Source organism: Littorina saxatilis, linkage group LG2 (genome assembly GCF_037325665.1).
Source record: "Littorina saxatilis isolate snail1 linkage group LG2, US_GU_Lsax_2.0, whole genome shotgun sequence".
Lineage (NCBI taxonomy): Eukaryota > Metazoa > Mollusca > Gastropoda > Littorinimorpha > Littorinidae > Littorina > Littorina saxatilis.
In genome coordinates, this window is record NC_090246.1 from 42256758 (window position 1) to 42284029 (window position 27272).

General features: G+C 39.8%; 2 protein-coding genes across 4 annotated transcripts in view; one reads left to right on the top strand and one right to left on the bottom strand.

The window, feature by feature from the left end:
* Nucleotides 1–12555, top strand: part of LOC138959039 (uncharacterized) — a 62041-nt gene extending 49486 nt beyond the window's left edge. For all 3 annotated transcript variants that reach the window (XM_070330400.1, XM_070330401.1, XM_070330403.1), the window contains exons 7-8: nt 1217–1302; nt 7019–12555. In XM_070330400.1, the coding sequence (XP_070186501.1) occupies nt 1217–1302; nt 7019–7063 (131 nt within the window). In that variant the 3' untranslated portion in view covers nt 7064–12555. The remainder of the gene's footprint in view (nt 1–1216; nt 1303–7018) is intronic.
* Nucleotides 12556–19159: 6604 nt separating this feature from the next.
* The window catches only part of LOC138959035 (elongation factor Ts, mitochondrial-like), a 39969-nt gene continuing 31856 nt past the window's right edge, over nt 19160–27272 (bottom strand). The window contains exons 3-6 of the mRNA XM_070330398.1: nt 24240–24368; nt 23377–23484; nt 21703–21868; nt 19160–19769 (exon numbers count right to left, since the gene is read on the bottom strand). Of these exons, the coding sequence (XP_070186499.1) occupies nt 19375–19769; nt 21703–21868; nt 23377–23484; nt 24240–24368 (798 nt within the window). The 3' untranslated portion in view covers nt 19160–19374. The remainder of the gene's footprint in view (nt 19770–21702; nt 21869–23376; nt 23485–24239; nt 24369–27272) is intronic.

Below are 27272 nucleotides of genomic sequence, written 5' to 3' on the forward strand. Positions count from 1 at the left end.
GACGGGGTAGCGAGGTCCACGCCCTGTCGGGTCAGCCTGGAGATATCTCCTTTGAGCCGGACGGTTCCGCATCTTTGCGTTTCCGGCCTGATTTCCTGGCCAAGAATCAGTCTCCGGGGCAGGCCTCTCCGCTGGTTAGAGTTAAGGCTCTGACCAGCGCGTTGGCCCCGGGTGACCCCGATTCGGTCAATTGCCCTGTGAGGGCACTTCGTCTGTACTTAGCCCGGACTCAGCCGATTCGGTCTAGTTCTCAGAAGTTGTTGTTTATCTCTCTCCTTACTAGGCGCGAGAAAGATTTGTCGAAGGTAACGTTGGCCCGGTGGGTGTCCTCGCTCATCAAGCAGGCTTATGAGTGGAGGCGCACAAAGAGGGGGGGGGTTATGCCCTCCTTGCCACTTGACTCGGCCCGAGCCCATGAGACGAGGGCGTGGGCATCCTCTCTGGCAGTTCTGCGCTCCAGACGTCTAGAGGAGGTGCTGACAACTGCGTATTGGCGTTCCGAAGATGTTTTCATAAACTTTTATCTTCGGGACGTCACAGCTCTTCGACAGGATGGCTCCAGAGGCCTTCCAGCGCTCATAGCAGCAGGCCAGTTCCTGTCCAGAACTTGATGGTGAGTTTTGATTCATTTCTAGCCCACCGCCTTGTTGATGTTATCTGCTAATGTGATTCGGAGTAAGAATATGATATTAAATGGAAAATTTCCTAAATAAATTATCATTTAATTAATATACTTACCCGAATCACATACTGTATTCCCTCCCACCTGCCCCGCTTATGGTTTTAAGATTTTTTAAAGCCGTATGATAATAGGCACGTGTTCCTAGAGGAAGTGACGTGGCATACACCCGTATGGGAGGTAACTCCCGGTGTACTGGCCCATTACCAAAGCTACTTTCACTTTCGTTTTGGTGATGGGGTTGCTTCCCTTTAAATTCTTTAGCCGGGTAAGCGTTTTTCAGTGATAAGCATCTCAGGTGACTCAATGCTAATGTGATTCGGGTAAGTATATTAATTAAATGATAATTTATTTAGGAAATTTTCCATTAATGCATAGTAATTAGTTGTAATCTGGAAGTAATGGATGGATGTGTTTCAAATCTAAAAATGTTGTGTCTGTTCAAGAGTAAAGTTTGGTTTCTTGATCTTGTGTTGACTGGAATTTTTCTGACCTTAGGGGATGTATGTTGTTGAAAACAGAGCCTTTCTGTTTCAGCTGAACAGGCAGGTGCCTATGATCACATCATAGTCAATGATGATGTAGACGTGGCATATGAAAAACTGAAAGGAATTCTTATAGAGGTTTGTATTTCAGAAAGCAACTTTTCTTTCCTGTCAAGAATGATAGTACATACAGTATATATATTACAGTAAGAACACGTACCTAGGGATTACGCGTAATCGCTGAATATTTCAGTGAATACGCGTAATCCCCGTTTCACTCAGGGATTTCACGTAATCACTGAAATTTCTAGTGATTACGGGTAATACCTGAAAAATTGTCCCAGTAATTACGCGTATTCCCTGATGCTCATTTGATCATCATTGCCAATGTTGCGACGATCATAGCATACCTGGTTTGGTCTTGTTAAAAAAATGCAAACATTGACATATAATACAGTATGCAGAATTTTATTGGTCAAACATTCAGTAAGGTAAAACAGACTGACTCTCTCCCCCTCTCTCTCCCTCTCTCTCTCTCTCTCTCTCTCTCTCTCTCTCTCTCTCTTTCACTCATACACACACACACACACAAACACACGTGCGCGCACGCATGCATGCACACACACACACACACACACACACAACGTAAACTGCTCCACGACCTAAAACAAAGCATTTAAAAATTCTCAAGAATGGCAGAAACCATTGGCATAATCACTCCTTGTTCGCCAGCTCGCAGATATACGCAACTTCTTTTAACCATCCTTTCTGCTTAAGAAGTTTGTGCATCGGCTGCTTCGCGACGACGCCTGTTGATTTCTTTGATGCGTTCTGCCAGAATGGCAGAAACCATTGACATAATCACTTGTTACAACAATTGAGGCTGCTATGACAGCGTGAGTTACACAGAAGCCCAGCTTTAAGGCATTTACATCGCCTTGTCCTACACTTTTTGGCGCCAGTACAGTTGCATCTTGTGAAGCCTTGTCCACCTGAAGCGGATTGAGAAATCATCGCCGAACGCAATGAAACGGTTTTTTCAGTGTTCATCTCGTCAGCGTTTAGAAGGCGCTGAGGGCACAGATCGAATTGATTTCTGGAATACAGACCACTGAGAATACCAGCTTTTACGGCTATCTGTGTCTTCTCGTCTGTCAATTATGACACCAAGGATATTTCTAGGATCACCTCTCCCACGATCAACGAGTGGAACTGGCCCAGCAACATTGTCTCCTTGTTCGCCAGCTCGCAGATCTACGCGACTTCTTTTCGCCAACCTTTCTGCTTGAGAAGTTTGTGCATCGGCTGCTTCGCGACGACGCCTGTTGATTTCTTTGATGCGTTCTGCAACTCTGTGGTTTTCAGCAGAGGAAACAGGACTGTCAGATGGAGAGGGTGAGAGAGACGCCACGTGCTCTTCTGATTGTCCAGAAGAAACAGGACTATCAACATCGTAAGCAGATGGTGTTGCTGTGGGCGAGGAAGGTCCTGTGGGTAGCTCAACGATTTCAGCTGTTATTGGCTGACTTGTCACATTGTCACCAGTGTCTTGTGCTGATGTGCTGTCATGTTCGTCTGGGAGCAGAACACCGTCTGTCACATCATGTGCTGGTGTTTCATCACTTGTAGCTTGGATCTGGTTTGCAACACCATCAGTTTGGGAGAGAGAGTTGTCATTGTCCGAGTCTGGCCTGATTGGTGTGACAGCAAGAAGATCCTCCTCAGTCTCCATCTGAGCAATCACTTCCACCGGCAAAGCCGAAGTAGTAAGTCCACAGAGCCTCACAGCCAAACATTGCAGAATATGGAGAGCACTTTATCCCGGAATGGAGAGCACTGTTTTTCTGGAACTGAACAAACTTGATGCCCGTAGGCCAATCTTGTGAGTCATTGTCAGCCATCCATGCCACCAGCATATCTTTAATGCAGACCTGGGATGACCCCTGTTTTGCACTTTGAGTATTCTCAAACAAACTTGGTGTATTTTCAAAACAATGAGCATACTCCACACAGCGTTTGCACATCCATGATTAAAACATGCCTCATGCGCGTCCGTCACACCGTTAATTAAGTTTACGTATACATTTAAAACAAATGCTTTTTTCAATCTTTACTGACACAAACTGTACCGTATTTGACGACTACAAGCCGCGACTTTTAAAAAAAAATCGCATTGCGGCTTATAAAAAGATGCGGCTAAAACGTTACCTAAACTTGAATAGCATTCACCTAATGGAAGTCGCCGCGGATTTTCATTTCGCTCGATTAGCGATTACCGGTACTTTATTAGCTCTCTATACTCAAGACTCGGCGCTTTTCTCTTTCTTTCGCGAATCTTCGTTTGTCAACAAGTCGTCGTGACAAGCGTACAGAGAAACACCGGATGTATCAGAATCTCGCGCGCGCGAGATTTCGTTTTTTTGTGTCTCGCGATAGTTGGAGGAGCAAGAGCCGCCATGTTGTGTTTTCGTCTGCTCGAAATGTGTGCAAAAGTCGTAAATCATCCCAAAAAAGCTTATTCCGGGCGGGACTACATGTGTGAGTTGGTTACAAATTGTGTGTGTGTGTGATATTTTTCTTCAAACTTTTTCACTTTTCTTCTTTGTTTCACTTGTTTATTCTCGGAGCCGATTTCGCCAAATACCGTGCTTTCGTTTGCCTGGTTGTTTTGATTGATTGACACGATCCGATTATATTTTTTTCGACGGCGGCTAATATAGTGACGTAATCATGTGCCAAAATACTGGATCGGCTTCAGGATGGGCTTGTGAAGAAAAGTAGTCTAGGAATTTTTCTCGTCGTATTTTTTTCCCACTGACCGTACTGAGCGTATTCTCAACAATCATGCGTACAAAATACGGCGAAATCGTATGGGTTCCCAGGTCTGTTAATGTCACCGTTGGCGCGCTCAACCGACCCCTGACTTTGGGGATGGCGAGGCTTACCATGCACCAGTGTTAGTTTTGGCCAAACTTCCTTCAGCTCTGTAATGACTTGTGAAGTGAACTCAGATCCGTTATCGCTTTGGAGAATAACGGGGGCACCAATGAGAAGAAAAATGTCCAGTAGATGAAAAGCGACCTCCGCAGCTCTTTTGGACGTCAAGGCTCGAAGGATGCAAAACTTCGTCAGGTGATCCTGGTACACCATGATCCATTTCTTGTTGGATCCACTAGGCATGCTTTGCATGTCAATTAGATCTACCTGACCCCTTGACGAGAATTCCTTGGTGAGTATTGGACGAACGACAACACCCTTCGTCATCGGCCGTTTTCGTTTCTTTTGACATTCTTGACAGAATGACTTGAACAGCTCAACGGCCTTAGTTGGAATGTTTGCATACTTCTTTTGTAGTTCTTTCAACATCCGGTCTCTTCCGCCATGGCCTGTTGAGACGTGGGCGCTCTTGACAACGTCAAACGTCTCCTCGATGCTCACGTAGTAGAGTGGCGACTCCTGCCGTGTCGAACGTCTCTGTATCAGTTTTTCTGTATGCCCGCACTGGAGTACTTCATACCTGAAAAAACAATTAACATTTCACACATTGACCTTTCATTGCTCACCATTAGTATGTCTCAGAGAGAGAGAGAGAGAGAGAGAGAGAGAGAGAGATTTATTACTCAAGGATGGAGATTTTAGGCTCACACCTAGTCTTACAATCTGTCCCTGCTAAACTAAGACATAAAAATAAAGACAATAAAAGGACAATTGTCAATCGCAATCATACAGTATTACTAATTACAACATTACCTATACGACTACATAATGCATAATAGAACATTGAAATGTACATGTACCGGGTATGTCAATATAATACAAAGGAAAAGAAAATTCGACTCGCACACACACGCGCGCCGCATGCCTGCAATCACGTTCGCACTCAATACAACACACACACTCACACACACACACACACACATACATACACACACACACACACACACACACACACACACACACACACACACACACATATATGGGCACACACACATACGCACACACACACACACACATACACACACACACACACACACACACACACACACACAGAGTCGAGAGACAGAGACACTCAGAGAGAGAGAGGGACAGAGAGACAGAGAGAGAGAGAGGGGGGAGGGAGAGAGAGACAGAGACACAGAGAGAGAGAGAGAGGGACAGAGAGAGAGAGAAGGACAGAGACAGAGAGAGGGGGGAGGGAGAGAGACAGAGAGAGGGGGGAGGGAGAGAGACAGAGAGAGAGAGGGACAGAGAGAGAGAGAGAGGGGGGAGGGAGAGAGACAGAGAGAGAGAGAGCATTTGTCTGAGACTGAGTAAAATACTAGATTTTGAAGTGAAAACTTACTTCTCCAACAGATAATATCCGAGCCGCCCCTTGGCATGGGAATTATCAGCTGCTGCATTCAGGGAGAGAGAGAGAGAGAGAGAGAGAGAGAGAGAGAGAGAGAGAGAGAGAAAGAGAGAGAGAGAGAGAGAGAGCATTTATCTAAGACTGAGTAAAATACTAGATTGAAGTGAAAACTTACTTCTCCAACAGATAATATCCGAGCCGCCCCTTGGCATGGGAATTATCAGCTGCTGCTTTCAGGGCATCGATGGTCTTCTGATAGTCACACTTTGGAATTTATCCTTTTTTGTTTTCTTTAAAATGATCCATGAGCTTTTGTTTAAACCTTTCCTCGATAGACATCTTGACTTTGCTTGAGGAAGAGGAAGAATGAAGCAACAAGCAGTGGTTCAGACACATTTGAAAACTGAATAGTATTCACTAACATTCGCTCATGTCTCCGTCGTTTAAACACACTTCAACTGCACTCACTGACGAAACTGAAAGGTCCTCTAAGTTAAACTATGCTGTGTGTAATTGTAGGTCATAGGTAATGTCGGTGTTCAGAGATGAAGATTACGCGAATTCACTGAATGCTCAATAGTAAGAACCCGTAAAATGACAGGTCTAATTTCAGGGATTTCGCGTAATCACTGGGAATTTCAGAGATTACGTGAAATCCCTGAGTGAAACGGGGATTACGTGTATTCACTAAAATGCTCAGAAATTACTCGTATTCCCTAGGTACGGGTTCTTACTGTAACATATATATATATATATATATTCACAGAAACTATATGAGTAGTCATCAGACTCCTACTGTAGTATTCTTGGCCAAGAGACAAATGACACACACAATGTTATCTTCATAGTTTACAAAGATTAGTAAAGAAAGAATTCAGTTTGTGAGAAGGACTTACAAGGAGAACGTTTATGGAAAGACAGGGGCAGTATAGATATAAAAAAAAAAAGCATCACAGTTTAATTCGGGATTTCCCAATTTTGATTTTAGTCCTGACTGTAAGTTAATGGAACGTTTAATTATTGACAAGACAAAACGTTACATTTACAGTACGTCGACCCAGTAGACAGAATTTAGACAAACACTTATGATACAAATAATGAACTTATCTCAAAATCGTTGATGAATCTCGCATGCAAAATGCCGGCGAGGTAAATTGGTAATGATGATGACGACCACCAACATATAAGATTATTTCCTCGCCAGCATCTTTCCTGCGAGGTTTATCAACGATTTTGAGATACGTTCATTATTTGTATTATAAGTGTTTGTCTGTCTACTTCAATGACCACTTGATTGACGTATTGTAAATGCAACATTTTGTTTTGTTATTAAACGGTCCATAATTCTACAATTCTTGTTTTTTGATTTTGACCACTTTTGGTTGGTCCCTTGGGTGTGCGTTATAGACAGGTTTGACAAGCATTATTCTGCCTTTTCAACAGTTCTTTCTTGTTGTGTGTTGTTTTTTCCCCTCTTCAATTTGAACACTGTTTTGATTTCGGCAGGACATCACTGAGCTGCAAAAGACAAAACTCAAAGCAGGCAAATGAGGTACATGCAATGAAGGGCTGGCCAGCTCAGTAATCTTCACTTCTGACTCGGTGTTTACTTTTCTGCACGTAATATAACGTATGCTTTGTATTATGATGTGGGTGTAGTTAGTTATGAATTGGCAACCTCTAATTTAGTCTAATGGGGCTAAATAGGAATCGGGTTCATAAGGTCTGGCATGGTTAATGGCTTTGCAGTGTTGCTGCTCCCAAAAAATAGGAGTAGCAGTGTGGGCAGAGTATTCAGAGGACCCGAAAGCATTGAGGCAGAGAATCTTGTTTCAACGTTGCCACCATGTAGGCTTAAAGTGTTTCTGTCCATGTGTTGTGTCACAAAACATGTTATTGTCAGACGCAAGAATGTCCTGGCTAGTGCAATTATAACAACTTTAAAATCACTGTAATCTTTAAATCATGAATCACATGTGCACGTCACTCTTCATTTTAGTATGTCACCAGTCGGACTGAAAGGATGCACCATTCTGTCCTTATAATCATACGCACATTTATTTTGGGTAATGAGGCTGATCCAGATGTTGGTTGTTCAGTTGCATCTTGGCTACATGTGGAAGTGCTGGTTCCCAGGGATACATTTTTGTCATGTGTTTCTTTACCACCCTCAAAAAGAAAGAACAAGTCACATGAAGCGATATAAAAACATATAGTCAATCTGTAGGCACCAAACTAAAAGATCAACACCAAAAACCAGTCATCGCCGAGACTACATTCAGATGGTCTCGGTTAAACTTCCCCAAAGACCGAGACGGGTCACACTCGTCTCCGCGAAGCATGCGAACATTATACTCGACCTATTTTTGGCTCACGAAGTGTAGCCTATGCGATGCTAACTTTTGTCTGTCTGTGCGTGCGTGCGTATGTATGTATGTATGTATGTATGTCTGTGGTAGAAACTTTAACATTTGAAGACGTCATATTACATTGACGTCACATTATGACGTACGAGGGTTAGACGTCACGCGATGGAATTACTGAAAGTCTCGGTGATTGTTATTTTGAGCGGGCCGAGACTATTTGGCAGTCGTGTCCATGTAAGTAGGCTACATGCAGACAGACAGATCTAGTGTCTCGCTTTCTTGCACAGTTTCACCTATGCTCTTTCTGTGTGTGTGTGTGTGTGTGTGTGTGTGTGTGTGTGTGTGCGCGTGTGTGCGTGTGTGTGTGTGTGTGTGTACTGTGTGTGTGTGTGTGACGGAGTGATTGAGTTTGTGTTACTGTTTGTCGATTTCTTACGTGAGCCTTGAAGGCTTCGCCTCTTGTCTTTAATTCTGAGCGTGTTTTTCAAGTAAACATAACGTATCTATATATTTTTGAATTCAGGAGAATATGAAGAATAGAATGCAGTGATTTTTTAATCTGTAAGTGAAAAATCGTTTTTAATGACAACTTTAATAAGCAAACAAATTACTAATTGTTGAGCTTCCGAGCTGAAATGCAATCCCAAAGTCCGGCCTTGGTCAAAGATTGCTTGAACCAAATTTTGATTAATTTGGTTAAAAAATTAGGGCGTGACAGTGCCGTCTCAACAATCACTAAAAGCCGGATATGACGTCATCAAAGACATTTATCGAAAAAATGAAAATAACGTCTGGGGAAATCATACACAGGAACTCTCATCTCAAGTTTCCAGTAATTTTGTCTGAATCGCTCTACACATACATTGTACATACACACACACACACATACATACACACACACACACATACACAGTATTACACCACGACCCTCGTCTCGATTCCCCGTCTATGTTAAAACATTGAGTCAAAACTTGACAAAATGTAAAACACAAGTCAACACAAGAGGAACAAACGTATGCATTCAAATATTTAAGCTTTCATGATGAAGCAAGGTCAATTGTGTGAAGTGAGAAAGTAAAATGCTATTGCAGGTATGAGTGCATGGGTCATTCATTTTTTATAACTTTTCCCCTGTTCATATGACCTTGTCTGTGGTAATGGGATAGATCTGTTATTGTGAAGATCAATTGCCACATACTGATTAGTTTCTATCAAGAAAGCTCTACATATTGAAATACGGCAAGCTAAGCAAAATGCTGTGCCTTGCAGCTGCGTGCAATTGCTTGACTTTTTCTGAGAGACAAACAAGTTGATTGTAAGTGAAGGTATCTTTGCATATTTGTTTCCACAGTCTGGTGGGCTGGCATCGACTGAAAATTAAAATCTCCCCTTCTTAATGAACAAGAGTTTTTGATGTCGCTGTTAAAAGTATTAGGATCGAACTGTGATGATCATATATTTAAAGGACCAAGTTCGTATGGTGTTCAAACCTGTCAGGAAAGAGTGAAATTTATATCATATGTCTGAGAAATGTCTTCAATGCATTGCCCTGTGACCTCAGGTTTATGCTTTCACTTCCTCAGATCACGTTTTGTTCATTTCCTTTGACTAGTTTTGCATAAATTTATTTTAATGCAGTATTCTTTGTTGCGTTTCCATGCTGATGTTTGCTTTTCTCAGTCTGTCTTTTTTTAACCTGCTTGAGTTTTGAAATAAAAAAAAGATTCAACAACTGTGCTACTATGTCTATGAACTGCTCAATCCCTCTGCCTAAAGCGACTGCTCTTCGTGACTTGGGAGTCTTTTTTCCAGTGATAATGATATTTTCTTCAAGTATCATATAGTCTGTATCATAGGCGTAAGTTCATGTTTGAATTTTTGTTTTAAATCTTTGAGATTTTACATGACATGATTCAAAATCACAGTAAAATGTGATTGTTTAGGGAGAGGTTTCTGTTAGAAAAGCAGAGGGAGAGGCCGGGAAAGTCAGGCCATCCATGTAAGCTGTAGGTAACGTCCTTGTTTAAAAAAAATTTGTTTAGAGTTGTGGCTTTGCATGTGGAGAGGTTCATTCTTCACTGTCCAGGTATAGTTGCATTCCATTTTGATTTGAGCCATCTTCACAAGTTGTGGCATTTAGGCCGTTTTTGATGTGTGTATTTTAACTGGTAACAACTGCAGTGGGACAAAAAAGTAGATTTGTAAGTTAGTTTTGTTGTCATAAGTGTCATAAAAACAATACACAATTATGAATCTTCTTTCCTTTGCCCAAATATTGCTGGAGGTGGTATTCAAGTATGTAAATTGCTGAAGATTTAGTGGACTACTTGAATGAAAATATAGTTTTGGTTTATCTTTCATTGATAACTAATCTATTTTCTGTTGCAACATTTGCTTTGTGCTTGATTTTAGAGTGAGAAACATTGATGTTTGCTAGTGATGCTGCTTTTATTTGAATACTGGATATAAATTGCTTTTTTATTTTTTGTTTGTATTTATGATGAATTTAGAAAGAATAACAGCATTTTGCTGTATCATGTTCCTTAACTTGTTGTAGATGCCTCAAGAGGTCTTTGTGATAGTCTTTTATAAATTTGATGAAGCTGTTAGCAGATTGATGACGTTGGTAACATTTACACACTAAATGCTTGGCAGTTAGTTCTGGGAAAAAACAAGTCAAGCCAACATGTTTGGGCTATAGTAATCAATTGTGGTTGTGAGATTGGTAAGATACATTATGCTTATAATATGGAAAACATTCTTTTTGATGGGGTGAAAATGGCGCTATGTGTTAGAACATTATGGTTAAAGCTGTTGTGTGCTACTTAATACTGTGAACACTTTCTGAGTGTAGGTTCTTCACTCCATATGGGCCAAAATGTCGAGGACGTGTTTCATGTTTTGGGGCTACACTTGGGGTCATGCCATTTTTGACTCGCATGCGAAGCAAAAGTGAGTCTATGTACTCACCCGAGTCGTCCGTCCGTCCGGAAAACTTTAACGTTGAATATTTCTTGGACACTATTCAGTCTATCAGTACCAAATTTGGCAAGATGGTGTATGATGACAAGGCCCCAAAAAACATACATAGCATCTTGACCTTGCTTCAAGGTCAAGGTCGCAGGGGCCATAAATGTTGTCTAAAAAACAGCTATTTTTCCCATTTTCTCTGAAGTTTTTGAGATTGAATACCTCACCTATATATGATATATAGGGCAAAGTAAGCCCCATCTTTTGATACCAGTTTGGTTTACCTTGCTTCAAGGTCAAGGTCACAGGAGCTCTTCAAAGTTGGATTGTATACATATTTTGAAGTGACCTTGACCCTGAACTATGGAAGATAACTGTTTCAAACTTAAAAATTATGTGGGGCACATGTTATGCTTTCATCATGAGACACATTTGGTCCCATATGATCAAGGTCAAGGTCACTTTGACCCTTATGAAATGTGACCAAAATAAGGTAGTGAACCACTAAAAGTGACCATATCTCATGGTAGAAAGAGCCAATAAGCACCATTGTACTTCCTATGTCTTGAATTAACAGCTTTGTGTTGCATGACCTTGGATGACCTTGGGTCAAGGTCACATGTATTTTGGTAGGAAAAATGTGTAAAGCAGAAGGTCAAGCATGTGAGTCGTATGGGCTTTGCCCTTCTTGTTGTTTGTTTACATGTAATCTGTATCATGGTGGGTTCTTTTTAATGTTTTAGAAGGGGTATGAACATTGTGGGACACAGCACACACATTTATGAAGCAGAATGATCACCTGTATGTGTGCAATGTGTATTATATTGTTTTTGTTAAAGTACCGAGTGTTGGGTAGTCAATAGATGCTATCTGCAGCAATACATATCGGTGATAAGTGTGACATATCTGGTCTATTGTAGAAGTTTAAAATGACTTCCAATTTAATAGTTTTGATTGAATTTGACACCCCCCGCGGGCTAGGGGGAGTCCCATATTGGTTGGGACGAGAAAGAATTTACCTGATGCTCCCCAGCATGTCGTAAGAGGCGACTGACGGATTCTGTTTCTCCTTTTACCCTTGTTAAGTGTTTCTTGTATAGAAAATAGTCAAATTTTGTAAAGATTTTAGTCAAGGAGTATGTAAGAAATGTTAAGTCCTTTGTACTGGAAACTTGCATTCTCCCAGTAAGGTAATATATTGTACTACGTTGCAAGCCCCTGGAGCAAATTTTTGATTAGTGCTTTTGTGAACAAGAAACAATTGACAAGTGGCTCTATCCCATCTTCCCCCTTTCCCCGTCGCGATATAACCCTTCGTGGTTGAAAACGACGTTAAACACCAAATAAAGAAAAGAATTGAATTTGACGTATTAATTAGAATCGGTTTCGTTGCTTTGTCGTTCAGTAAAATGTTAGATAGCTCTCAATACAAAGTGTAGAGAAGGAGGACCCAAAAAATTACTAAAGCAGCACTACATTTTTAACGTTAACTGCTTGTATGAATTGAAATCCAAGTGGAAATCAGAGGCTGTTAACATGCACAAATATAGATGTTTACACATTTTTTGTAAGTAAACAATTGAAATGCATTACAAATGTTCTTTTGTTTTTGTTTGTTTTAGTAATAATTAACAGAATTTAACTGAAAGGAATTCCATTTGCATTATGTAAGAACTTTTTTTTTTAAATATAGAAATTGTGCAAGAAGTTTTGTGTGTGTGTGTGTGTTTGTTTATGATGCAAGACTGGACACATGACGGGACCAGTCACATTTTTTCAGGTGTCCTTTCTAGGCATAAAGTGTTGTGTTGTTGGACATATCATCCCCCACACACACACACAGCAGCCTTTTTAGATGCTACATATGTATTTTAGCAAAATATGGAGGCTTGCCACATCTGTCATCTCTATGCATTAATTCTATATGTGTATATATGCCTAGCAGCACAATAAAACACACACATTGGACACATTTTCATGTAATATTCGTTATTTACTTGTACATGTAGTTTCATACTCACTCAGTCAAACAACCGATACACACTGATCATTCTTACTGGTATGTGATTTATTATGATCAGTGTAGATGAGGTTTATGCCTACATGCTTTTTCCCATCAATTCAGAGAAACTGTAAAGATGAATAGTGGTCACATAATCTTTGTCACATAATTGACAACATATATGATGTTGTGACAAAAGGTCGTGGAAAAAAGAGTACATGTAGAAAAATCAAAAATCAAAAAATATTTTTTGACACAAGTGCATTTTTATGCTGAATGTTTCATATTTTCATTACATAAAATAAAATAGGAAAAGATAGTTTGGTCAGCGGGTTCTGTAGAATAAGCATATTTTGTTAACAATCTGACAGATGTTGGTCGTGATGCTGGACATACCATTTGATTGATTTACCTCCATAAATGAAACTTCTGCAATCCAAATACCTTTTATAAATCAAAAGAAAGTACAACACCAGTGAATTACACGCAAACAATTCCAAAACCAACTTACATTATTTATTTTTTTATACATGATGTTATGTCCAACATCACGACCGACATAAACATCACGTTTCCGTTTGATGTGTTTACAAAATAAATTAAAATCAAGGATATGTAATTCCTTTTACATAAAAACACACACAAAAGAGCTCACAAACTTCAAATTACCATGATCATGGCACTTTTTGAGTCGGTTGTGATTAGGCGATGGACAAACTTGATGCTTGTCATTTCATGCTCAAACAAAAGAGAATACAAAAAACAATTTTGGGGGGCTATTACCTTAACTACTACAGATCTAGTATTTGCAAAAAAACATAAAGGGGACTGGAAGAGCCTTTGTTACGATGACTGTGCTTAATCTTATGGTCGGTTGTGATGACATAGCGATGGACCAACAAAATTAAACATAACACTTAAAGTTAAAACTAAAAGATAGACAACTCTTTTTCTGTCTTATTTTGCATTCTCTCTCTCTCTCCATATATAATACTAATAATATGCAAAACAAAACTCATAAAGAGGACTGGAAGAGCCTTTGGTTTATGGCTTGGCATGTTATCGTAGCGAACGTTCGCAAGCTCTTTCCTCTGTGCAACTCACGACAGGCCTGGAAAAAGTCATAATTAATTTGTAGCTTAAGTTAAATAAACTGAAAATGGGAAAATGCTGTAGAGTGGGAAAGCATCTTAAATGCACCTTCATCAGCGATGATCAGGACTCTGCAGTAATCTGGACTACAACATAAATTGTTTAGGCTACGTTAATTCAAAAACGTTAATTCAATATAAGTTATAAGCCCATAACTATAGCTTATGTAACTCTGTAAGCAAGCACACACACACACACACACACACACACACACACACACACACACACACACAGAGCCTGCACTGACAGTGACACCCAACATTTTTTTTTTTACTTAAAAGTTAAACTGAGTTTTTAGGCCATGACCTCCTGGTAGGCCTACTACAACTAGTGTCGTCTGATAATCAATTGACAACTGACCTACTTCTTTACTACTACTTTAAAAGAAGGGAAAACAGCTTACAACAACAAAAATTCCAAAAAATATACCAAAGAAATGTAAGGTAAGTTGGTTATGACAGTGAACATAGCAAGTTTGTCTCCTGGAAAAATCATCACAACCAACATAGCAAAGAGTTTGTCTTCTGGAGAAGTCATCACAACCGACAGTAAACTATGTGTGGATTGGAAATATTCATGCAGAAATTCATTCAGTTGCTTGTCGTCAATAATTAGCTGCTGTACAAAACATCGAACGAACATTTTCAAATTGTTTGCTTTCTCGAAACAGCCGTGAATTACATTTCGTATGTCGGTCATGTTCGGTTGTGACTTTGGACATACAAAATAATTTGTCCTCTCTCAGCTTTTTACCTATCGCACTCATTCGGGCCCGTATGCTTATGGGGGAAGTTCGCGACAACTCCCGAAGTTTTGAGTGACATCGGAAGTACTTGCCTCACTTTCGTATGCATGGGCCGGAAAAAGGGTTTACCTCGAAGCAAAGCGAGGAAGTAACTCAGGGTATTTCGCGACTACTTCTAAAGTTTTGAGTGACATCGGAAGTACATCCTCACTTTCGCATGCATGGGACGAAAAAAGAGTTTACTTTGGAAGCTAACGAGGAAGTAAATGAGGGTAAATGTACTACAGCCAGACCCAGTAGTAAACACGCTACTTCCACAGTTTCTCAGTGCAAAAAGGCAGGGCTTTTCTTCAGTTTTTCATGTCAAACCGAGCTGACGCTCCCAAAGAGAGAAAATAGAGGGAAAAGTCGTATCTTCTGCATGCATTTCGTGCAAATTTCCCTGAATACAAACCCGAGTTGCCAGCTTTGACTTTTGTTTGTTCTGGGTCATTGGCCACCACTCTTTCATTCCCGCTTATACGAGGGGGTTACTGTGTTTCTATGAAAATGGGCGTCGTTGTGTGCATGTGTGAGTGTGTGTGTGTGTGTGTGTGTGTTTGTGTGCGTGCGTGCGTGCGTGGGTGTGTTTGTGTGCGTGTGCGTGTGTGTGTGTTCGAGTGTTGAAGTGTAAGTTTCTGCTATTTTTTTTGTCATTGCTTTATCTGTGTGTGTTTGTGTGTGTGTGTGTGTGTGTGTGTGTGTGTGTGTGTGTATGTATTTGTGCGAGTGCCTGTCTGCCTGTGTGTGCGTGCGTGCGGGTATAATTGTGCGTCTGTTCCTTCATACGTTTGTTTGCGTGTTCGTGTGTGTGTGTGTGTGTTTGTGTGTGTGTGTTTGTGTGTGTGTGTGTGTGTGTGTGTGTGTGTTTTCGATGTTATGTGTGTGTTCGACGGTGTGTGTGTGTGTTCGACGGTGTGTGTGTGTTCGACGGTGTGTGTGTGTGTGTGTGTGTGTGTGTGTGTGTGTGTTTGTGTTCGACGTTATGTGTGTGTTCGACGGTGTGTGTGTGTGTGTGTGTGTGTGTGTATGTGTGTGTGTGTGTGTGTGTGTGTGTGTGTGTGTGTACCCACTCCCCACACTATGATGAGCTGACTATATTTGCGCCTTGATATTTTATTCATGTTCTTACGTTTTATGCTGTTTATTGTGATTCACCACACCCGAGTTTATCGTAATTGAGATAATAAAGTGTTCTATGTCTATGTATTATGTCTAATACACATGCACACACGCACGTAGGCTACAAAAATCCAATCTTGACTTTGAACTTTATATAAACATACATCCTCTTCACAATTAACGAGGACAAACGTAATTTACAAACACCTAAGTACAACAATTTTTCTGTTTTAAAAATTCGGACACACATTTTCTCAAATAATATGAAATTCGCTGAACTTATCTTCTTTTCACTACACCTTATATCTTGATTCCCCAAAAATGGAGTTCTGCCTTTTTAAATTTACCAGTAACACAAACATTCGCTCTGACCAAACTATTTTTGTCCAGCAGTTTTACCGATACACAATCATTAAAAAAAACACTACAAAAAGAGTTTTAAGTTAACCGACTTCGCTACCACATAAACAACCTTTTTTTTATTGTCCCCAACATTCTGGTTAACGAAATCATTATTGTAGACAGTCATTCTATTTAAGGACAATTATCACAGCTTTCGTTCAACCAGTTAAAAACAACAATTATAGTAAAAGCTACAGCGCGATCAACGTTTGCCCATTTACGAACTCGCGATGAGATTCGTTTCTTCTGGTCACCAAGCCTACCGTTTACAAACGCATGCGCACTAATTGGGATTCCCCCAATTTTCTCGACCTTGACCTCAGAACTCTCGAAGCCACTACTTCGGCGTTCAATTTAGCTCGTGCATACCGAGTAGCTGGCAACTTTGCTTTCGAAGTTCCCACTTCCAATGTCAAGGGCCTCTCGCTTGACATAATTATACGACGATATCGCATCTCAAGGGTCCTTACCCACCCAAAAGAAACCTCCAGCGCATACTACAATTGCAGGACATTCCGTTTTTAAAGGCAGCTCATTGGGAAATGATCTCAGACACAATATCGAAGACGTGAAATGCGTCAATCGAGCAACTGTCGTAACTTGGCTACAATGAGACGGTCTCCTACCTTGCACCATAGACACGGACTGTGACATTCTTGTTTAATTTAGGTGAAATGCTTGAAACAGAGTGACTCAAAAGCGACAGTTCGATTAGTTACTGACCGAAAAAAACGTGCACGAGTCATTAGGCGAAGGTGGCGAGCTTTCAAACCAGCACGACTGAATAACTCAGAATGCCTTTTTTCATCATGCCTATATTCTACACGAGTAACATAGTGCAGTGGTAACGGTTCCGGACTCTCGTTCATTCGCTCCGGGTTCAAGTTCCGCCGGGAGCTATATATTTTTTTTATTAATCTTTTCCTTTTTAAGCCTCCGCAATTGCATTCCGGCTGCAAAAACCGGGTTTTGCCTCTGTGTTAATTTTATTCATTTGCAAATGAAACCTTCCTATGCTTTGAAAAAATCATATCATGTCTTGACTTTCAACTGTACGCGCGTGTGTATATGTGTGTCACTACGGTGAGTATGTGTGTGTGTGTGTGTGTGTGTGTGTGTGTGTGTGTGTGTGTGTGTGACGTGTCACTTGTGTCATCATAGTTTCAGTGTGTGTATGAGTGTAGATTGAGAGAGAATGAGAGAAAGTGAGGGAGAGTGAGTGTGTGGTTATTTGTTTGTGACTGTGTGCGTGCGTGTATGGGTGCGTGTGTGTGTGTATATGTGTGCGCGCGAGCGCGCGCGTGTGTGTGTGTGTGCAGTGTGTGGTGTGTGTGTGTGTGTTTATGTGTGCCGTCAGTGTCACTTGTGTCATAGTGTTAGTATGTGCATGAGTGTACGTTTGTCTGTGTGTGCGTGTGTCGTAAGGGAGAGAGAGAGAGAGAGAGAGAGAGAGAGAGAGAGAGAGAGAGAGAGAGAGAGAGAGAGAGAGAGAGAGAGAGAGAGAGAAAGAGCTGAGAGAGAGAGAGAGACAGAGACAGAGACAGAGAGAGACAGAGACAGAGACAGAGACAGAGACAGAGAGAGAGAGACACTTCTTTGGCAATTTTGGATCAGACAGCGTCTTTATGTTTAACAGTTAGACTGTTCTGAAATTTGGACAGAATAACCGTTCTTTCGTAAAACACTTCTGTCAAGAGTACAGCAATTTCACCTTCTGAAAAAGGCGCAGAACGCCCCTCCGTGTCTACTTTCTTTTTGAGCGGCACACGTGCCTTGCCATTTTCGTTGACTGCCATGTTGATAGAAACGTGCGCATGCGTATTAGTAGGGATTCCCCCAATTTTCCCGACCTTGACCTTAATACTCTCGCTGTCACTACTTTGGCGTTCAAGTCAGTTCATGCATTGTGAACAGTTAGAAAGTTGACTTCGGGAGTTCCCACTTCGAAAAGAGGCCTCTACTTCCAGTGTTTCTTACTTCTAGTTCATGCATACGGGCCCCGATGAGCGCGAACAACAAACAGAGAGCAGTGTGTCGTATTTTGATGCGCTCTGTTTCGTTTGAATAACATGCAAATTCGAAATGAGTTCAATGAAAAATTATTTCTAACAGATTGTTTGTCGGTTGTGATGTAGATGTCGGTTGTGACGTCAACTTGTAATTCAGAAAATACGGACAAACGAAGCTCTTTTACCTTCCCTTCTTCGACGCGCCATTTCCAAGAAAAACAAGCCTCGGTTTGAAATCAGTTGGGAGCAATGCTATTAAAACGTACGATCGGAAGTCAACGGAGAGTGTCAGTTGTTGAAAAATTCGTGATTGTTTGGTTGTGACGTCCGGACAAATGATTCGATGCTTAGCAAATTATTCGGCATATCTCTGTCATGTTTGTAAATTTCAAATGCCCAGCGATCTCAACTAATACATTAATTCTTTTTGTGTTCTGGAAACTGCAAAAGTTCGGACCGGAGCATAGATGATACATGCACACGATGTCAAAACATCGTTGTCACTTCGGACAAACATCATCACAACCAACAACCTGAAGTTAATTTCTCCGTTTCTAATTAAATATTTGTATATAGAAGCAGGTTTGTTTACACACATATTGATTTATTATTCTTATTTCCAGATTTACAATGCAGTTTGGTTTTGTGCATTAAAAAGAGTGTTCTGGGTTGATAACAAAAGTATGAGTTCTTGCTTATTGGTTTCGGCGGGAAATTTTTCCACAGTTTTTCACTTTCATCGTAGATTTAATTCACAAAGCTGTTGTTAAAACACACAATTTTATCGTAGGTATCTCTTCATCATATTTTCAATCCAACAAACAAACACAGACACATACATGTTTTTGATAATGTTGTTTAATTGCTTACAAACACACATGGGGTCTGGAGCACGACCTTTTGTCACAACATCATATATATCTCAATAGGTGATAAGCTTATTCCAACAACAACAAAAAATAACTCGTGTTACTCTCCAATCACAGCAGATTTGTAGCAGAGCACAAGCTGATATTTCCTCGTCCTTAGAAATTCCCAACACACACACAAATGGCTCAGTTCTCTTTCTCATCCTGTGGTAGTTCCTCCCCACAGGCAAAACGGTAGAACGTATCGACGGTTACACCATTTTCCTTCAACAGTTCTCCTACATATGTACTAGGATCTAAAAGAAACTCTTGAAACACAAGCCTCTCTTCCTCTTCCTTCTTCTCGTCACTCTCGTCCTTCTTCTCGTCACTCTCGTCCTCCTTTTCCTCCTCCTCTTTTTCATCTAAACTGCCAACAAGCCTAGGGTTCATGCCCACTATATGCTGTCCCAGCTTGTGACCAATGTCTTCCAAAGACGGTGTTTGTCCATCTTCCCTGCTTGGTGCAGCAATCTGGCCGAGGCTGAGAATGACGCCGTACTTACCAAGGCGGCATTCAGAGTCTGAGCTGATCTCCGGACCTGTAAAAGAAGTGGACAGACAATGAGTCTTTGCAGGGCAGGAAAATATTGTTTCTAGTTGGAAGCCAGCAGTACTTGATGGCCATACCCTTTGATAGAGCAGAATAAGTAAGTGGGAAATTGAGGCCTTGTGTGGTTCATCTTAAAAAACTTTAAACAAATCATCGGAACAGAAACAGGTTTATAGGAATGTCTGGCATAACTGTTGCAGGCAACATGTTCAGTACAAGAAAAAAATAACAAAACATATTACAAAACATAACATGCATCACAAAAATGTAGTAAACTACCAATGCGAGTTCTTTTTTATTACATTTAGTCAAGTTTTGACTAAATGTTTTAACGTAGGGGGGGAATCGAGACGAGGGTGTGGTGTATGTCTGTGTGTGTGTGTCTGTGCGTGTGTATTTGTAGAGCGATTCAGACTAAACTACTGGACCAATCTTTATGAAATTTTACATGAGAGTTCCTGGGAATGATATCCCAGGACGTTTTTTTCTTTTTTTCGATAAATGTCTTTGATGACGTCATATCCGGCTTTTTGTAAAAGTTGAGGCGGCACTGTCACACCCTCATTTTTCAATCAAATTGATTGAAATTTTGACCAAGCAATTTTCGACGAAGGCCGGACTTCGGTATTGTATTTCAGCTTGGTGGCTTAAAAATTAATTAATGACTTTGGTCATTAAAAATCTGAAAATTGTAAAAAAAAAAATTTTTTATAAAACGATCCAAATTTACGTTCATCTTATTCTTTATCATGTTCTGATTCCAAAAACATATAAATATGTTATATTTGGATTAAAAACAAGCTCTGAAAATTAAAAATATAAAAATTATGATCAAAATTAACTTTCCGAAATCGATTTAAAAACAATTTCATCTTATTCCTTGTCGGTTCCTGATTCTAAAAACATATAGATATGATATGTTTGGATTAAAAACACGCTCAGAAAGTTAAAACGAAGAGAGGTACAGTAAAGCGTGCTATGAAGCACAGCGCAACCGCTACCGCGCCAAACAGGCTCGTAACTTTCACTGCCTTTTGCACTAGCGGCGGACTACGTTCAGTTTCATTCTGTGAGTTCCACAGCTTGACTAAATGTAGTAATTTCGCCTTACGCGACTTGTTACATTTAGTCAATGTATGTATGAATTTAGGTAGACTGGGAATAGAGAGCGAGATGTGGGTGTGTATATGCCTATTGAGCTATTTTTTTTTTAATCTACTGGACAGATGCTTAAGTTATGAAACTTTAAATGTGAATTTTTCCACATGCTCATGCTTCCACAGCTTTTTAAAACAATTTTTCAATTGTTGCCTTCAATGACATATCAAACTTTGAAATAAAAAAAAGTTGAGGCGGTACTGTGGTTGATGTTCATTAACCAGGTCCAAAGTATAGGATTGCATTTCAGCTTGAAAGCTTCAAAAACTAAATAGCTAATTTCAAATTGTACTAGGAATTGAAATTGTAAAACTAGAATCAAAACTTACTGCATTGTATTCTTCGTTATTTCCTGAATTAAAAAATATTGGATATATTTATATTAAAAATGTGCTAAAAAAAAAAGTGTTTAAAAAGTAAAGTGCAAATTTAGGTTAACATTTTGTCTTCAGTCACCATGACCTCTGAGTCTACACTGTCTCGGTCAAAGGGTTTCAGTCAGCCTAAAACGTTTCAGTTTGGGCTTCATATGACCCAATGTTATCAGTTTCAATCGGTTGTTTTTTTTACCAGACTAGGCTTCATATGACCCAATGTGTTCAGCTTCAATCTTTTATGACAAAATAATTTGATATTGCTTTATGCGACTTATTTTACATTTACTTTTGTAATTCACGCCCAACCCCCTTTTCCGATCTGTGTAAATAATTAGCTCTGGCATTCCCTTCATCCCACAGTTTCCGCCCACTGGAGGCAAAACTCACCTGAGGCATGCACATAAGCAGCCAGGTATGAAGCGTTGCCCTTGAGGTGTACAGCTCTCCTTAGCAGCATGTTTTCCCCAATGTTGCCCACCTCCAGCGCCACAAGGTCCGCCAGAGACTTGCCTTCTGCCGTCACCAGGGATCCTACAGCCTTGTCCAGCTCTAGCTATGAACCAGGAGAAAGAATTTACATTAACAGACACAGCAAAACAAATCAATCAAAAGTGTGCGTACTTGCAGTTAAAGACACAATTTCCCATGCAGAGAAAAACATCAAAGAAACGAACAAAACACTTGTTATTCTTTTCAACTCAGGCACTAACAATGTACTCTAATACTTCAGTTTTCCTGAGAATTTAGCATCATGGGGTCTTTAAAACAATATAAGATGTTTGGTGGCTTGTTGACAGACCAGCTTTTTTTGTTGGTCCGAGGGGACCATATCGTCTTCGGTTTCATATTCATCGACCAAGGCCAAAGGCCGCGGTTGATAAATATGAAAACCGAAGGCGATATGGTCCCCGAGGACCAACAAAAAAAGCTGGTCTGACAAGCCACCAAACATCGTTTTTGTCATCATTTTGGATGAGCAAAAGTTTGCACAATAACACATGGGGATCCCTATTCTGAACGTAATTTTCAGAATGCCCTTTCCAGGGCCCCAACACGTCAGAAGTTCGAGATAACACATCATACTTGTTTGTGACGTCAAACGTAACTTGTTCGTAGATTTTGTTTCAGACTGAAAATGCACAGAGCTTCCATCTTATTCAGTAAGTTTTTAGCTTATTCCTTTTCTTTCAAGCGTTTTATGACTTTACATTGTGGATTTTGCGATTACAGAGATAAGTTGCAAATTGACCATGAGTCGCAGCGGTAATCATCACCTTGATTGGGTCTTTGAGAGTGAATGCTTACAACCGTTGTCCTCGGAAACACGAATCCAAAGCCGCGATGGTTCCTCACATCAAACAATCAGCCTGATTGGCTTTTATTTTGACAATCCACGTTTCACCTAAAAGCTCAAACCCATTCACCACCTCAATTTGTTGCATGGGGAACATGAGATTTATTTACCAACTGGTTATGAATGAAAATTCGTGAAAGATGACAATTAACAGTTATTCAGAAAATCATGACTAGTCTCCTAACAAGTTCATCTGAAATAAATTCTGTCCATTCTCTTTGAAACCCCCCGCGGGTTAGGGGGAAGAATTTACCCGATGCTCCCCAGCATGTCGTAAGAGGCGACTAACGGATTCTGTTTCTCCTTTTACCCTTGTTAAGTGTTTCTTGTATAGAATATAGTCAATGTTTGTGAAGATTTTAGTCAAGCAGTATGTAAGAAATGTTAAGTCCTTTGTACTGAAAACTTGCATTCTCCCAGTAAGGTAATATATTGTACTACGTTGCAAGCCCCTGGAGCAATTTTTTGATTAGTGCTCTTGTGAACAAGAATCAATTAACAAGTGGCTCTATCCCATTCCATTCCCCCCTCCCCCCCCCCCCCCCCCCCCCCCCCCCCCCCCCCGGTCGCGATATAACCTTCGTGGTTGAAAACGACGTTAAACACCAAACAAAGAAAGATTCTCTTAGAAGTTCACAGGCACAGTAAAACATACATCCAGTTTTGAAATAACTTGAATTCGACCAGCTGAGTCTGACTCTACTTACAGATGCCTCTGATTTCTGCAGCAAAGCCTGGTGACAATCCTGTGCAAGACTTGCCGTCAGGTTGATGAATTTGTTGTTCCTTGCCACAAAGTCAGTTTCGCAGTTCACCTTTTATGATTCAAAAGAAAACAAGACCGAGATAAAGAAAATGGAATAAAATAAAACAAGTATAATCCTTTCTCAAGACCGAAGTTCCACAAAAAGTAAACAGAAGAAAAGCACCCCATAGTCATCTCTTTAGCTGATTATGTGTACTTTCATTGTTTGCATAATGTTTGTCAATGATGAAAGTTTGCATAATGTTTTTCAAATGATGAAAGTTCAAAGAACAGTCACCAATTCATCAAAAACCCCAAAAGTTCTTGCATGTTAAAAAATAACTATCGCTGTTAAACCCAGGAAGAAGTCATGAAACCAGGCCTTTGGGAATCCATAGGGAACTTCCTTGAACGACACTGGCAGAATTAATTCTGGTTGCCTCAGTAAAGATGGCTAGATGTGCTTGGCGATAAAGCGCTCACGCACACTTTCTTTCACTTATGGCTCCAGAGAGGAAGCGATTTGTCTGGAATTTGGTAAAGATTTGCCACAGATATGTCCAAGTTAAAGCCAAATTTGAGGCAATTGGGTCAAGAAATGCCAGCAGTAAACAAAAGAAAGCATGGCTGAGCGCTTCATTGTTCATAACTCCGCCGTTCGCATAGTTACTGGGTAGAAAATATCCAATACAGTTATGCCACAGGAATGGCTTGTGTCATGCTGAATTTCAGGTGAATCAGGCCATAAACACAAGAGTTATAAGCGATCAAAAGCTTGACAGACCGACGGAGAGGCCCAGACCTTAATATAGACGAAGCTGGTACCTCAATCATGGTAGCGGCCTGCTGGTTGGAGACGACGGCCACCAGGCCGTTTGACATACTTCTGCTCTGCAGCTTGGTGGCCTTGGCCCAGCCCTCTTTCTGGGCCTGCTCCTTCAGCCACTTCTCAGCCTGTAGGCAGGTCATGTAGACAAATCAACACATTATGAATCCATTTATCCAAGCCAATGTTCTTCATGTTTTAGTCTTTAAATCAAAAATAAAGAGGGGGAGGATAAGGTTAATCTGTATTTTTTAAGAGATCTATATGGCCTTAAGTCTGAAATGGTGTCCACAGCTGAAATAGCTGTGCAACCTTGGTTCTAACCTGATTTGTACATCAAAGAAAAATAAAATCCTTGTAAAGATTAATGAGACTTGTAAAAAAAAGTATGAAGTACACACCTAGAGAAACATTGTGTGCTCAGTTGTTGTTTTTAATGAAAATGTCGCCATTATCTGAAGTCAGCAGCACTACATTTTGGCCATTTTTTGTGACATGACCTTACAGCATATTGAAACATGGTCTACTGTGTCATATTTATGAGACAGAATGTCATGAATGAGTTTTCACTGAGCCAGTAAAACTCAAATGTACCTTTGACAAAGCAAAGTTTTTGAATTTTGTCAGTGAGCCTGCAGAAAATGGGGAGACAAAATTTCACAGAAAGTTCAAAACTATTTCCGTAAGACTTCATTTTTGTTCACTGATCAGCTCTAAATAATAATTAAAGATTGAAACCTGATATATTTTTGTAAAAAAGTATTTTACAGTATGTTTTGCAGAGGTATAAAACATAAAAAGGGTTGTTTGACTTGTTTTTGCATGTTCAAAAGTAGTTTGAAGTTTACGTGCAGATTTTCTTGTGAAAAAAGAGTTATGAACTTTCCAACCTTTTGCCTTATAAAGAGAGTAAATTGACTGGTTGGGGAACACCTAGCTTTGTAATGCATTTGGATCCACTAGCAGCAGTCACACTGAAAGTTTGCATCAAGTTCATTCATTGGTGTTTGAGTAATTGAGAAATAAAAAATTCTTGTGAGAAAGTTATGAACTTTCCTACTATCTCCACTGAGTGTTTTTTTGTCCTTAAATGCTAGCCATGAAAGTTAAGGTTGTAGTGGAACAGCAATTTTGCATATAAAAGTACATTAGATTTAGATACTAAGCATTTTTTGTCACTAAAGTCAAGCAGTATGCTTTAATTAGCTATTTTCTCTGTGTCTTGCGCACTATTTTCATGTGAGAGTTACTAACTCATGTCAAAACCCAAAATATATGTAAAATGACTATTTTCAGTTTCCAAATTACACTGTACCATGATTTTCATCACAAAAAGAATCTACTGGCTGCTGACTGTTTCTTTCTGAAGTACTTAGCCGTTTTGTCATGAAGTTCATAACTTCACATAACTCAAGCTCATTTTTCAAGGGCGTGTTTAAAATAATGCCTTGTTAATAGCAAAAGAGTACATTTGACTTTATCTGGACATTTTGTAAGAAGTTTTCTGAATATCAACCCTCAAAATTACATTTTGATAATTCCAGTATGAATCTGGGTTGACTGCACGGTGTACATAACTTCACATCAACTGACCCTCAGCCCCACGGTGTGAAGTTATGAACACATGCCATGAGTATGATTTATACAAAATAATTAATTTACTACACTAAAACACTACCTCAAATGATGTGCTGCTCTTCTCCAGAGTAGGCTGTTACAGTTTGATGTCATTTTTATTTTAATTTACCAGCAGATTTTAGTACGTAGCTTTTCAGTTAAATAAATGATGTGAAGTTATGAACACACAGTCAGCTGACATAAACACTAACTAAATAATGATTTCGGTAACAGTTTTCATGACTGAGTTTGGTTAAGTAAATCATTAAGGCTGGAGTTCACACCTGAGGCCATATTTCAAAGTGGTTAGGCAGTTTTAAAGGTTTGTTTTTATGTTAGTTCAGTGTTTTGTTTATCAGGAAAAAACAAAATGAATAGAGCTTGTCGCGCAAAATTTTGAGATAGCGACTGAAGTTTGAGCATAGGTATGAGATTTTTTCACACAAACCCTACTGAAGAAATTGTGATATTGTATTGTGAATATGTTAACAAAAAAACAATCGGATGATCAGAAACTGAAGAAGAGAAATAGGGAAGCAAAATAGAACATCAAACATAGTGATTTTACAGGTGAATTTGGAAAAAAAACCTTATGTATCCATTTTTGAAGCCCAATTTGAAGCATGGAACACAGTCAAACATAAATTAAAAGTGTTAAAGTGGTTACAGTGTTCAGAAATAGTGTTAAATAACAAGTTGAGCTATCCCTCTTCACAAATTTTAAGAGAAATACACCTCTTGTCGCGCAAAATTTTGAACTGTGATGCTTTTACTACCCCCACCCCCTACTAATTTTTCAGAAAAGAGTGCATATTATCTTCCAAATAGACAAGCAAGGTAGTCAGATGATCAAAACTTCAGAACAAAAATAGGGAAGCAAAATAGAACATGCAACATAGTGATTTAACTGGTGAATTCAGAAAAAACACACTTTTTTACTCATTTTATTAGCTGAATTTAAAGCTTGGAAGACAGAAATAAATAAATTAAAAGTGCAAAACTGGTTACAGTGTTCAGAAATAGAGTTAGATACCAAGTTGAGTTATCCCTCTTTATCACAGTTAAAAGAAACGCACCTCTTGTCGCGCAAAATCTTGAACTGTGATGCTTTTACTACCCCTACCCCCTACCCATTCTTCAGAAAAGAGTGCATATTATCTTCCAAATAGAAAGGCAAGGTAATCAGATGATCAAAAACTTCAGAACAGAAATAGGGAAGCAAAAAAGAACACCCAACAGAGTGATTTAGCTGTTGAATTAAGAAAAAAACCACTTGTTTACTCATTTTATAAGCTGAATTTAAAGCTTGGATGACAGAAAAAAATAAATTAAAAGTGCTAAAGTGGTTACAGTGTTCAGAAATAGTGTTAGATACCAAGTTGAGTTATCCCTCTTCATCACAGTTAAAAGAAACG